This window comes from Leptosomus discolor, chromosome 3, assembly GCF_034619465.1.
Source record: "Leptosomus discolor isolate bLepDis1 chromosome 3, bLepDis1.hap2, whole genome shotgun sequence".
In the NCBI taxonomy this organism is placed as follows: Eukaryota; Metazoa; Chordata; class Aves; order Leptosomiformes; family Leptosomidae; genus Leptosomus; species Leptosomus discolor.
In genome coordinates this window covers 70,813,717-70,827,996 of record NC_141393.1, presented here as the reverse complement: position 1 = coordinate 70,827,996, position 14,280 = coordinate 70,813,717, and the positions used below count along the sequence as shown (strand labels likewise).

General features: G+C 38.2%; 1 protein-coding gene across 5 annotated transcripts in view; it reads right to left on the bottom strand.

Moving 5' to 3' along the window:
* DNM3 (dynamin 3) overlaps window positions 1–14,280 on the bottom strand; it is a 190,337-nt gene that overhangs the window by 52,619 nt on the left and 123,438 nt on the right. For 4 of the 5 annotated variants that reach the window (XM_086462511.1, XM_086462510.1, XM_086462506.1 and 1 more), the window contains one exon: window positions 4,417–4,528. In XM_086462511.1, coding sequence (XP_086318637.1) covers window positions 4,417–4,528 — 112 coding nt within the window. Of the gene's footprint in view, window positions 1–523; window positions 536–4,416; window positions 4,529–14,280 lie in introns of all 5 variants that reach the window. The other variant, XM_086462508.1, reaches the window with a different exon arrangement.

The following is a 14,280-nucleotide window of genomic DNA, read 5'->3' as shown; positions in this document are numbered from 1 at the left end:
GTCTAGAAGCCAAGTCAAATGTTGACCCCACCCTCCTCCATCCATTTTAAGGCACCTTCAAAGCCAGTACACTGATCTAGTTCAGCTCAGCCAACAACGCCAGCAAATCTGTTATTTAAGACTTTAGTACTGGGTTTTTATAACTGCCCATTAATACAAGCTTTGAAGTATGGTCAAAAAATCCAGCTGTAATGAGTTTCATCAGACTGTAGTAACCTTACCTCAGAAGGTCTTTATTACTATACCTTCATAATCTTTGGTCCCAATACTGTTTTATAGTATCATTCTTACTGAACCGCCTTAAAAACAAAATTCAGCAACACTTAACACTTCTTCTCCAAAATTAAAACAAAGAGCCATTAATAGGTTTCTAGAACACACTTTTGCACCCACATTTTTAATACGAGTTTGCTGTTAAGAGTATACAGGCAGTATTTGTGTGAACCAAAAGAGAAACCAATCTTCCTGACAAAACCCTTGAGACAGGATACGACAGGATTTTGTAAAAGGACAAACAACTTACTCTGTTGTTCCCCTTTGCAGGATGCAGCAAGGAGGAAAGAGGGAAAAAAAGAGAAGTGTTAGATACATTTCTTTTACATGCATTCGGTCTAACTCATACAGTTCTGGAAAAAGCTCAAACCAAATGAGGAACTGACTCAAAGAACATTCACTGAATCCTTTAGTTAGACAGCTTCCAGGGGAGCACAGGACATTCACAAAGGATTTAAAATGTTCGGCGAAGTTGTAAATTCACACTGTTTTTCAAAATTTCCTCTCTACACAAATGTTCTGATTCCACTTTTGCTTCCTTCAGTGTAAATCAGGAGCAGCTCCTGGGAAGTCAGTGGACACTAACACAAGTGAGAAGAAAATGAGGCCTGAAATGATCTAGGGGTGGGACGGAAGCCAGAGGGATTTCTGCACGTTGGTAATAGTGAACTTCCAGTACGCAAAGCAACCCACTACACATGCCTGCTTACCCTTGCATGACAGCCACTCCCTATGACATGCCCATGAATGGAAAGCTCCACGATCCAATGCTTTTTAAAAAGCAAATATTGAACTTCTAGAGTAGTAATAAAAATGAGGAGGAGATGGCATTAGGGGAGAGGGGGAAAGGACTGGATGGTGCTAGCAAGGCAAAGTGTGCAGAGCAAGTTACGACAAACATCTGTGCTATTATTTTTTTTTAATTGCGAATTTTGCCATGAGCTGGCATGAACAGTGTATATTATACAGTGGGAAGTCAGCCAAAACAAACACCAGCCTACAGTTGAGAAATACAGTCTGGAAAGGTTAGTCACAAAGTTGTAGTCATTTTTTAAAAGAGGAGGTTTTTGGATGCATCAGTCCAGAAACCCAGCAGTAAAGTCAGCTGGTAAATGGATATCCCGTTTCAAAGTGAATTGGCCACAGTGTGATTTATATTCAAGCAAGCTGACTTGCATATGGGTTGGAAAAATAAAAACACTGATTCATTGCTATCCGGGTGGCTGTCAAAGCCCACGTCCTGACAAAAGCAAATCTTCTGGGGGGAAGGAGGTGACTTGGCACACTTCAAAAGAATTCAGGGGCTCATAGAGCAACACTGAGGGCTGATTAAAGATAGGAAACAAGAGAGTGAATGTATGAACATGAGGGTGCATTCCCCTGTGCAGAGGGCCAGGGGAGGCAGGCAAAATGAAGTGAGGAAATGGAGAAATGGAGCGATATCTAGCCTTTAATTTTTAATATATTAATGAGACTTGTTTAAGCAAAAAGCAAAATTAAAAGCCAATAACCTTGGATCTAGCTTACAGGATTAAATTAGTATAGAGACTTCATATCAGTGGCAGTAAGTACTGAGCCCCATTACCACTGTAATGCAATTTTAAGTAGCACTACTAAAAAACAAACAGAAAAATTAATATTCTTAGTTGAGAAATTTACCCCTGGTAAGAATTCAGAACAAATCTCTTTAATTCAGTGACAAATTCTTACTTTCCCTGCCACTACAGAAGGAACCCAGCTAGGGGCAACTGCGTTGGGTTTTACATCAGCGTCCTTGTACGCAAGCAGCAGAACCGTTAATGAAAGCACACAGCTTAGCTTTCAAATTCCAGGCTGCGCACACTGCTCTGGCAGTTACAGAAAGCAGGCCAGCTTCACCACTGCAATATTCCAGGTTTACAGCACTATTAATCTATTTTTCATTTCTAAGCAGCAATTTTTCTAGTTCTGGTGCCAAAGCCTTGGATACTCAAAGTTACCACCTGTGACTCGCACATTAAAAGAGCGAGAAGGTCAGTCTGGGAAGGAGCTAGGGTCCCTCTGCCTTTTTCACTCTGGGATCGCAAAGCTGTGGGGAAGCGCTGAAGTAAATGCAAATTGCTGCCATTTCCTGACAGTCTCTCTTACATAAAAACAAGATTTCTAAATCTTTGAAGGAGAATAAAAGATGCGGGGGGGGGGGGGGGGTGTTTCTAAAACTATTTTATATTGTCAGAGGAAGGTGTGAAACTGAGGAGTACACATAGGATTTTAATGAAACACTGCTGACTTTTATTTAAGTTCCACTGGAGCTTCCAAGATACCCCGGGCCTTGGAGCTTTTGCTTTGCAAAATTCAAAACTTTAACAGCAGACTTGTAGTCTGCATTTGGACCTCTAGTCCTGTAGGAACAAAGTGCTTTCTAAGAAGAGAGTAGCATCAAGCATCGTTCCTGAACAGCTTGATAGACTGATAGGTGAATTTCAAACTACAGGGGTTTGGAACAATAATACTCACCCTTTCGTAAAGTAAAGATATTTCCAGCTCAAAGGAGAACTGAATTTTGACTCCCTTCTACTTATGTCTTTCAAGGAGGTCTCTCATCTTGTATCTAAGCCTCCTTTGACAGACCAACTTTAAGCAAAAACAAGAATTCTTTATAAACATATTTTAAATACAAAATATTTTTCGGGGGAAGGGAGAGACAGGAAGACAGAAGAGAAGTTTAGAAATCCAACTAGTCTGTCTTGTTTAAAGATAAACTAACAGATACATGAATATGATAAGTGTGTCACAGAATAGAGGATTAAACAGGAGGCGGCAACAGGCTTTGTTGACATCATTATTAAAAACAAGAAAAAAAAAAAGAAAGAACAAGAAAAAAACCCACAACAATACAATCTTTTGTTCCTAGTAATTAATTAGGTAACCTCTTGTAACTAATCCTTGTAAAACAACTTCTGGTGGTCTAAAGTCAGCATTGATCTACTGGGACAGGCAAAATACTGAAGAGTCACCAAAATTATTTTTATTTTTTTAAAAGGTAAAGTCTCAGATACCTTGTAAGTCTCTTGCTAAGACTGTATTTGAACTATTCTTTAAAAAATCATCATCATTATCGTCATCACTGTTCATTCCTATAATAATTGGAGAATCTTTTGATGGTAGCCTTGAAACTTGGTACGAAGAGAGGAAGCTGAGGGTTGTTTGCATAAATAGTAGCTGGAGGAGATGCAGACAGGATTATACTGGAAGCCATGGAGGTATCACAAGTATAAAGGAAATATGAGGAAGAGAAAGATTAAGAGATAGAAGACAGCACAAGACCCTGGATGCAAGGGACCTGGCCTTCCCATGGAAGCCAAGCAGTAAGAAGAAGGAATTCCATCAAAATCAAAGCATAATTTCTCGGAACAGATCTTCCACTGAAGGAATGTAGTGGGACCAGCCGACTTACTGAAGAAAGGTGAACCATGCATTAAAGAAACTTTCAAAGCAAAAATAACAGGTATTTTTGCTAGTCAGCCTTCTCTCTGGATACATCTCCTCAAACCTTCACTTGATATTAAATATCAAAATAACTAAGTCCAAAAACCACAAGATGGTAGTTGGGCATATTCTGTTTCCTGACTTTCTCTCTTTTCTTTTAAATTAATAGAGGCTTTTTTACTGTATTCTCTTCAATTTGCTCCACAAGACGATTAGCTGAGTAAAACTGCCTTTGGAAAGGTTTAGCATGTGTTTCATACACAAAAAACCATGCAGTGAATCAGTAAAATAAATACATATGATTGCCTGGAATGCTTCTGTCAGTTCTGTAATACAGAACTTGAGGGAATAAACTCTTCAAAGCACATCTTTACCTTAGAAGACATTAATAGAAATAATGAAGCTCATGAAACCCCAAATTGCTCAACACTTTTACTACAACGTTTTGGAAAGTTTGGTTTGTGGGGTTTGTTTTTCTTAATATTGAGGTTTAACACACAAATTGATCTTAAAATGTTTCATTATGAAGATTTCAAAATTATCACAGAAGAGTACAATGAAAAGGCTACCATTTCTCGAGATAGCTGCAGACATTGTGTTTTCCCAGATGATACAATTGCTTTTTCTGATTCAAACAGAGCAGCTACTGGAAAACTAGCGAGCTGTTTAACTTACTGCGGATTTATCAGGATAGACACCAGCTCGTAGCAGAGATGCTTTCCAGCTATCCACCTCCTCTTGGGAGTCACAGGCTAGCTCAAGGAAACGGTAATCCTTGTAAACATTCCTAGAACAAAGAGCACCACATTGTAAAACTAGCATTTTACTACTCTTTATCATGCATACAGCATTTTAAATTAAAAATCCTTTGGGATCAGAAATCACTTGGTAATTGTTTTGGACAACAGAGTTTATGTGACAGGTGCTTGTTTAATAATTACATGGAGTACTTAAAAATATCTTAGAATGCTACAGCACAGCTCTGGAAATAATAATCATCTGAAAGCACCGTGAAACTACTTAAAATCAATTTTCCAGCTTTTGCCAAAATGGAGAACTTTTAGGAAAAAAAGGCTGTTGTGATGCAGAGGACAAACACGTAAGACATGCCAACAAAACTGCATGTCTTGTGACTGATTGCTGCTGTAACCAACAAATATCAAAATAATTAATGATGGACCTTTTTCCCATGTTAAAGTCCTTTCAGTGCTTTATATATGCTTTTATCTTTCAGACATCATCAGTAAAAGGGGAAAGAAAAGAATGATAATCAGTATTTTAAACAAACAAAACAAACCTCTGATGTCTGCTGTCACAGCAAGAAAATTGGGACACATTTAAGTAACACCTCTTGCAGGTAATTCACATACTTAGATAAATATAGGAAATCACTCAATGGAAGAAAAGAGAAAGGAGGAAAAATATATATGTAGGAAGGTGGTACTTGTAAATTCTCCAATAAGCAGAATAGATTTTCCCCTTACGGTTTAGCCATTAGTTTCCAAATTCAAATTCTATATACAGACCAGATCGCTGTAAATTTGTCAGCCAACAGTCTTTTTAGGAAAGGCCACAAGCTTAGCTGACAAAGGTTAGGAAACCACATTCTGCTAGATCTTAACAGTTGCACAGGAATCAATCTTCCATCGCAACCAGACTGTTTTCTTTCCTTAGCAAGCAATGGAGGAGGGGGAGTCAGGGTGGGGAGGGGGTTGATGAAGATTACTTCACTTTTAAAGACAGCAATGACAAAGGGTTCTTTGGTTTCATTATGCAACTACAGAGGTCATTTCTAGCCCCTATTTTGAGAAAATGAATTTGAATACACTGTAGAACAAGGAAATGAAGCTATTATTATCATTGTGTAGACAAATTTCTTTAGCATGCATGCAGGGACTGGTGGGATTTCACTGTCACACTGCCGGATTACAACTGATTTGATGTAATTCCCACTCACAAGTGCTTCTCCCTCACCAACAATGTCACCAGACAGCTCCTAGCCTTGCTTTTTAGGGGTACCGTCAGGAAACATAAAAACCAGGTAGAAAAATTGTAATTGAACAGTAAGTGTTCATGCCTGGGCATGAAGCAGCCATGATACCTAAACATTTAATGATCAGCCGTGAAATCACAGTATGGCAACCAGAGTATACCCACCTCTGAATAAAGGGAAATCAGGTATTTATAGCAGGCTATAGATTGCATTCACAACTGCAAAGAATGAAGGACATATTCAAATTTCCTTACATCAGTGGCGTAATTCTCACCAATTTCAACGGCTACATCTGAGCAGTCAGGCAGGCGTGCTTGGCATCGGGCTGGCACTACTCCTTGCAAGCATCCTGATCGGAGATGCCACTGGAGCGTGCTTCAGTGCTGCTCAGGGCAGCACACCTGCACTTCCTTCCCAGAGAAACCAGCCCCCAAAGGAACAAAGAGACACTAAAGGGTCAGGTCCCATAGTTTAGGCAAAGCCACTGACAGTATGAATGACTGAAAGCCCTATGGATTTTTTTATTGATTAGAAATGTAAAATTAAACCTTTTTCTTCCCTGACTCCAAATGTACTAATCCTGAATTAAGGCAAACAATAGCCTGGATGACCTCCTCAAATGCTCTTATCTTAAACCAAAGACAAAACACTTGAATTTTATTCAATTTTCAATGTTGTGGAACTCCAAGTCAACATTTACCAAACAAAACAAAGAACTCAATAAAAATAAAAAGAGAAGGAAAATTAAATTGCCAGAGAAAAAAAAATGTTTTAATTTATTGTTAGGAGAAACTTTTACTGAGATAAGTTTTTTGGCTAAGTTAACTAAGCAGCTATAACTTTGAAGAAACAGGAAGCTGAAATGGTAAAAGGGTACTCTCAGAGAAGATGACTAAAAATAACAATAGAGCAAATAAAGGCTGTAAAACATAGTGATAGGGGAGTTCCAAAAATACTTATCTGCAAGAGCAAAACAACATGACACCAGCTTGTGAAAACATTTTTTCAGAACTGTCATGTTATATATTAAACTTTTTGGCATTTTGTGACCGTAGCTGTACAAGGGCTTTTAGCCAACCGCTTTGAACACATGGGAGCTAGCAGTCCTGCATTGCTGCCTCCATAGCAAGACTTTTCATAGGTCTAGGGTCACCTTATGGCCAAGCAGCTGATGTCTCCAGCCCTCCAAAGCCCCCCACCCTGTAGTATCTCAGAACTCCATCATTTTAGTGTAGCTAATTTTAGTGTAGCTTACTCCACCACCACCACAAAAGACAGAAGTTTCAGCCGAAGTGAGAAAGTGAAGGATGTACACACTGAGCCAGAACTCATAGGAAGCTTACAGTAGGGTAATTAAATGGATGCTCGCCTCCCAAATCAGCTTCCTTGCTACTAGACTTCCTTTGCCTTTCTTTCTTCCAGAAAGGCTGACAGGCACAGGAACTTTTCAGAGGAAAAAAAGCCAAAGTAACTTCTGAAAAGAGCATGTCCTTTTTCTGTTACTAGTGGAATCTTACAAAAACACATTAACATGTTTTACTCATTAAGAATCCACTGGCATCTCAAAGAAAGCTGTAAAAACGTTCTTGAAAACAACTCAGATTTTCTGTTTTGTTCTCTCTTCTACTTTTTAAAATTGCTGAAGATATCAGCACAGAAACAGTTACTACTCAGTCCTCACCTACTTACTCCATATGGAATACAGTGAGATCATGTTCTCATTGTCCTCTCTATAGCAGCTAAATGGGATGTTATACATCAAAGAGAATGATATAATACAGGATACCGAGAAGCAAAAAGATGAACTCTCAACCATACAAATCTTGTTGACATTCAGGCATCTTTAAATCTAAGGAACTGTAGAAACAAAACAGATAACAATAAATGGGAACATGCCAAGAAGTACAATTTGTGTGCAACTTTCCCCTTGAATATTTAACATTTTTTAAATGTGAACACATAAACAGGGAAGCTGTGTGCAAAGCTATATGCATATACCACATTTACCTATGTGCTTCCTCCTGTAGAGTCCCATCATTATAATTAAATATCCTGCATAGCACATGAAAATATATCTATAGTGGCATTACTGGAAATTAACATAGTACTACTTTTTCTCCAGAGTGAGAAATACAAAAGGTTACCATTTGTCATCTGCAGATTTTATTATACTCTAGATAAATAAACCTCAAGAACTACATTCCAGAAAAAAACACAACATAATTGCTTATGGAGATGAACAGATAATTGGACTAAAAGCATCATTTCCGATTCCGGAATGGTTCCACACTCAGGACATACCTTCTCTAGGCCAGGCCCATTACTTGAAAGTCCAGCAGACACCCAGCCGTAACTTTGCTTAACCAACAACTTCTTCAATTTACTATTACCTTTGTTTCCGACATACTGGATTCCTTTTCCCCATATATTTCAGAGCCTAAAGTGAACTTTCTAATGCAGAAATTACATTTATATTGTCCCTAAGTATTTCTTTAACCCCGCTCATCACGGAAGAATCCTAACATGAAAATGCAGGAATGAAGTAAGGTATTTGAAAGTGGTTTTGAAAGAGGAAACTGAAAAGTGCCAGATAAGTTTGAAGACTGAGCCCAGCTGTGAGTTACTGTGATTCCTGTCCCACTAGTCCTGAAGCCTGGGATGTCAACATTGCATTGAGAAAGTTTGACTGCCTATAAAACAGCATAACTATACAACCCAGGGCCAACAAGTGAATAACACACAACTGAAAATTAAAAAGAATGAGCTTTCTAGTTGCTTGCTACAGTGGAGGCAATACCAGTAGGCTTCCCTCTACAGCAGCTGCACATCAAAACTGCTTGCTATCTGTGCAAACTCAACTGCTACACCTGAAGATGTATGGTATCTCTTGCAATTTCTTACTACTAAGATGTTAAATATTTATCTCCAACAAACCTGGAAAGATTTTAGGGGCAATCACTGTAGACACATTACAAACGCAGTTAATATGTGTGCATATATATTAATGCATATCCACAAATGCATAGACAGCTTTTTAGATTGAGTTGGATCTGGAACATTTCAGTATACTGTATATGCATGTAATTTTTTTATATAGAGAGAAAATACAAATCAAGGTTAAACGAAGATGCAGTTATTCTTGCCAATATGGGAGAAGACAGAACAGCAATTACAGAGCAAGAACATCAGTAAATTTTTTAGAATTGTGTCTATAAGCCATTTTAAATCCCCCAAAGAACACAAAACCACATTTAACTTCAGCAGTCACACTGAAACAAGTGACACTACTCAGAGACCGAAAGATAAAGGAATATATTCTTTTACGGGGATCTCAAACAACTGTGCTTATTGTCTCAAATGATTTTTTGGTAAATGTCTGGTCTTTTTATCAGGATGCAAGCAGAATTAAAATGAACATCAGAAATCCAGAACCAAATGCCAATCAGCCCAATTTTATACCATGAGAAACACAAAAGATTGAATTCTTGGATATTTATTTGATTGAAATTGACACCGTACTGAATATGGGTTTCATAAATAGTCACTTAAAATGAAAAAGGGAGAAAATAACAGAATCCAGACACTCCACTCCAAATATACATGCACAATTGGTAAAGATAATATTGGATGAAGTTCTACTCTTATGTTCTCTACTTATTCAACCTGCAACTCCATTGTATACACTCTGCTTATTCAACCTTAGCCTTAGTCTACCATTTTAGATACCTGTCATTCCACAATGGCTGTTTTAAATATACGCACTATTTTTCATATAAGAAAGTTCTACTAGAAGTTCCACAAATCATATATTTTAAAGAAACAAAAATGACCATCTGCTCTAAGTTAACAGCAATGACTAATATTTTCTATCAAGGCATGCCATTTCAGATCAGTCCAATGTGAATGCTAATTAAAATTAATTACATATGTCTGTGAAGATTTTTTCTTAATAGCCAGAAAAGCCAAAGAGACAATCTCTGAGACAATGTCGTGAAATAATAGCACTTAAGGATTTTACCACCTAACTCACATAAGTGGTCTCCCAGAAGTATAAGGGTCTTTTCAAGTTCACACACACAAAACCACACAATTTTAAGGTGAAAACGAACAGAATATATGCCAATCAGTATATAGTCAAGCCTGGACAATGAAGTATCTAGAGTTCTATATGTAATCCAGAACAGAAATGCAGCCAAAACTAACATCACATAGGCCAAAATCTACAGTAGTAACAGTAACTGGCACTAAAATATTCCATAACTCCCTGGAGAAGGTTTGATCATTTTCGTGGTGAGGGATGGAAGCCTGCTTTGGAACCTGCCTTGGGGCCACACAGATGCAAAAGCTGCTCACAGCTGTCAGTCCCTCATCATGCATGGAGGAAGCATGTCTCCTGCTCCAGTTCTGTGCTTCCCTGGATGGGGCAGTGGGACCCAGACCATGCTGGGTCACAGCGAGCAAACAAGGTGAAGCTGTCCTGCAGGCTGAGTCAAGTTTACCAGCCATGACTTAGCCCATGCTTACATCACCCATGTCTCTGGTAGGTGTCACTAACGTTTCAGATCCCACACAATCACTTAGGCAATTTTCTTGAAGTACAGTGTAACTACCATATTTAAAGTATGGGTTTGTCACCGCTGTTTCCTTTCCCCGAGAACCCCTTTTTTGCTCAGTAATACCAGTTTTAAACCTCAATACCCGCACAACGTATCCACCATACCATGTTTTATTTATCATGCAAAGAATTCAACAAAAAGGAAATATTCCAGAAAAAAAAGAAAAGAAAAAAAAAAGAACCTCTTTTAGTGTTCTTTTTTTTTTTTTTTTTTAAATAGAATGGACTTGGGCAATAAAGGACAGTTATTCCTTGAGTTTGTATATTTTTCCTATCCTTAAATACTCACCAGCATCTTAGAATTTTGCTTACAAATGTTAGAAGGTTTTTTCTGGATTAAATTTGTGAGGTGTTTTAATTAAATAGGTTTTCATTCTTCCATTTTTAACAGAGAGGGCTCTGAATAGCTTATAGTCCAGCTCTTCCTAGGGCTCAGCTTTCCGAGTAATTCAAAAACAGTAACTAAACATACATTTCATCTTACGCTTTCTCCCTTAGCCTGGCTTCCATCCAACACCTCCTCTGACCTGGTCTCCTTTCACTAGTTCCCTTTATTTTGGCTCTTGCCCAATTTCCCTTATATATGGATAGCAGTTAACCAGTTGCTGTCCATAAGAAGAAATTCAGTACTTAAAGCTCTAATGCATTTGGAGTCCCAGAGAAGACTTGTGCTCCATCCCCTTCCAAGAGCAACACTCAGCCAACAACATGCACCCAAAATAAATACTGTCATACCTTTCACTTAGTAGACATAGCATACTTTCCTGGATCCTACTGGACAACACAGTTTCTTGTGCAATATGATTATTGACAGTCAGATGTACTCAGGAACCAGCAGCTAAAATTTATCACCTGGAAGTTCCATTTCCAGTCCTATTGTGTGCCCTCAAAACTTTCTTTTGATCGTTCTCCTCTTGACATTCATCTGTTTCTCAGATTAAGGATCTGTTTCTACAATGAGCCTGCCCCAGACAGTCAGCTCTCATGCCTGGATGGTAGGTTCTGTCACACTGCTTCATGACTATTGAGGAGCATTTAGCTCTCAGGAACCTATTTTTGTGAAGGCAAACAGGAACAGTTCTGTGCTTTGAATTTTCTCCTCACATCCCTGTACCATACAGAACCATAGAGGTGAGGAAAGCAACACCATCATTTAGTTTCATCTAGATCCTGGTTGGGCAGGAAAGTAAAAGACAGGGAGACTCGGTGGGATCTTCCTCCGCAAGGAAGGGAGAATTTCACACACTGGTTCTGCTTCTTTGGTTCCAAGGAAAGGAATGCGTCTGATGAGGAACACAGCTTCCTGCATAAGAAAGGCTACTGATAGGGGACTCTCCATCAGGCAACTCTTCCTCATTGTGTGGTTGCTACTCCCAGTACTGGTAGGAAAGGCCTGAAAATTCATCGACTCAACAAACACTTCATCCTACCACCTTTTTAAACCTCAAAAATCTTTACCTGGTAGGATCTCTACTCCCACAAAAAAAGAAAGGATTCATATCTCTAGAGTTGGAGAGGAGGTGGAAAGGAAGAATTTTCTCTGCTTGTAGCAAAAGAAGAGTTTGTACTCATCATTCCTCCTTTACTTAAAAGAGAAGTAGTATTTAGATGGAGTTGTAATACAGTAATACAATTCATTGACCAATAAATCAGGAAAAAAGTGCAACTGCTCTACTTTAAAGGATTATTTTAGAACAACACAGAATCTAGTAAAATAGTGCCACGTGGATCCTGTAGTCAACCGGGCGAGTTCAGGAGAAATAATGATTGCTTACCCTTCTTAATTAGGGAGAGATGGGACCATTGCTTAGATCCTAAAAGGATGCACATTTAAGACTATAGTTCTTGTCCTAGACTACAGTATGTGGCTAAAAGAAAATGCACCAATCAGCGAATAATTTTTACAGGAAATACGTAGGTAATAGGCAAAGCATTTGGAATGAAATCCTAGAAGGAAAGTAAACATTCTGGGATGGGGAGAATTTGTTTTATTTGTTCTTGAACTCTGCACAAGTGTCTTACACATTCATCAATGAGGACACCACAGGTTAACCTACAGCATGTAAGCACAGGCACTGACAAGATCCTGTCCTCTATTCTTAGCTCTGCCTAAGAAAGTCAATTAGCAGCTACATCTACGGAACTTCACATTATGTTCTACAACAGTACTGCAAACACTACGTTTTCTGCTACAGTAAAATTATTTTCAAGTACTTCTAATATATGCGATATCTTTTCCAGTCTACAAGACTTGCCAGCAGTTTACTGTGGAGAAGGATGGTTAACACAAAATAGCACTCACTTTCTTGACAGCTTTAGGTTTAGACACATACTGCTTGACCCTAGAGCTCAACTTCAGTCGCTTAAAGGTAGACTCATGTAGGTGGACATGGCCAAAAATGATCCAGCAGTCAAAGGTCACTTGCTCTAATATACTTTGTTTTAACATCTAGTAAGGCTAAGGTAAGTAAACTAGAGGAGTCTGTCTCCAAAGGTCTCCCATGGTATCTATAAATTAAATAGATGGGCCCACTCAAATACTTTAAATAAATTACTTAGTTTGCTGAAAAACAAAATGTGAGTTTTGTTTACACCCCCCCATTTTTTAAGCTATACTGTATCTACTTCACACCAAGAGTTTTCCTTTTTTTTCCCCCCTCATTTTTAAAAATGTTAATTAGAAAGTAACAGGAAAAGAATTCAATTATTTCACAATGCAGCCTTTTCATAAACACGCAATTATGTTCATTTCATGAGAATTTATCTTCACTGTGAAATCAATCGTCACAGTCTCCATTTACTATACATTTCCAAGTCACATTTGATTCCTGTCAGAGAACTGTTGACTTCTGCAGTAAATCAAAATGACAGATACTGTTAGTTTCCTTCTGCATCTATCCCCAAGCTTCAGCTAACTCAAGATGGTTTTTCCTTCTATGCAGCAAAATGAGCATTTTCCTGGTAACTGTATTTCAGAACTGGAAAGGTTTTCATAAGTGGAAAAAATGCAGTGCATAATCCAGGAAACTATTGAAATGTACAGTATCAGAAACATATGGCTGCAGCAAATACCTATGCAGTGAGGGGCTGGGAATGAAAAAGAGAACAAGCTTATTAAAATTCTTCTCCTGAAGGGATTTTGCTTGAAAATTAAAATACTTTAATTGAACATGAAGAAAGTTTGCACAGTCAATGAAAAAAACGATGCAGATTATGGAAAAAAAAAAAAAAAAAGAGAGATACAGAATAATATCCATGCTATCATGGAAGCTGGAACTTTGCCTTTGTTCTTTAACGATCTACATCTTAAATAGAAAAATGGTTTCATAACCAGAACCCTCGGTGGGCAAACTCAGAAAGAGAAACATGATTTCTTTCTCAATTACTAAGGTTTTGTTAATTAAAAAAACCCACCTCACCTCGCCCCCCAAAAAACCCCCAAACTAACCACAAACCAAGTTAATTTTTACATTAATTTTGAAAAGCAAGCCATATTCACACATACACCCCATTCAGAAACCAGAAATCAACAGATTAGCGTAAAGTAAAACAACAAGATGACTTCTTATTTCAACTGATCTTTACCAATTCCCTGTTTCAGTTTCCCTCAGAATCTGGGACAGTCAACACAGTCTCCAGTTGAGGGCCAGATCGCTTTACTCGGGCCCCAGTATCCCTGCTTCTGCTGACACAACCTATGAATTTAGGAGACAGTGGAACGTGTTACTAAATTTGTTTTGACCAATTTGTACCAGCAGGCAGATTTTTAGAAATATCAAAAATCAGCTGGTTTATAGTAACAGAGCAATTGCCGTTGTAATTAGAATTCAACAAATATTTTTTCAAGAACAACTTCTGCCTCCTTTTAAGCTGGAAGACTGTCTCCATAAACAGCCTCTCTCAAGTCAAAGTTATTTTGTTACCTTATCAC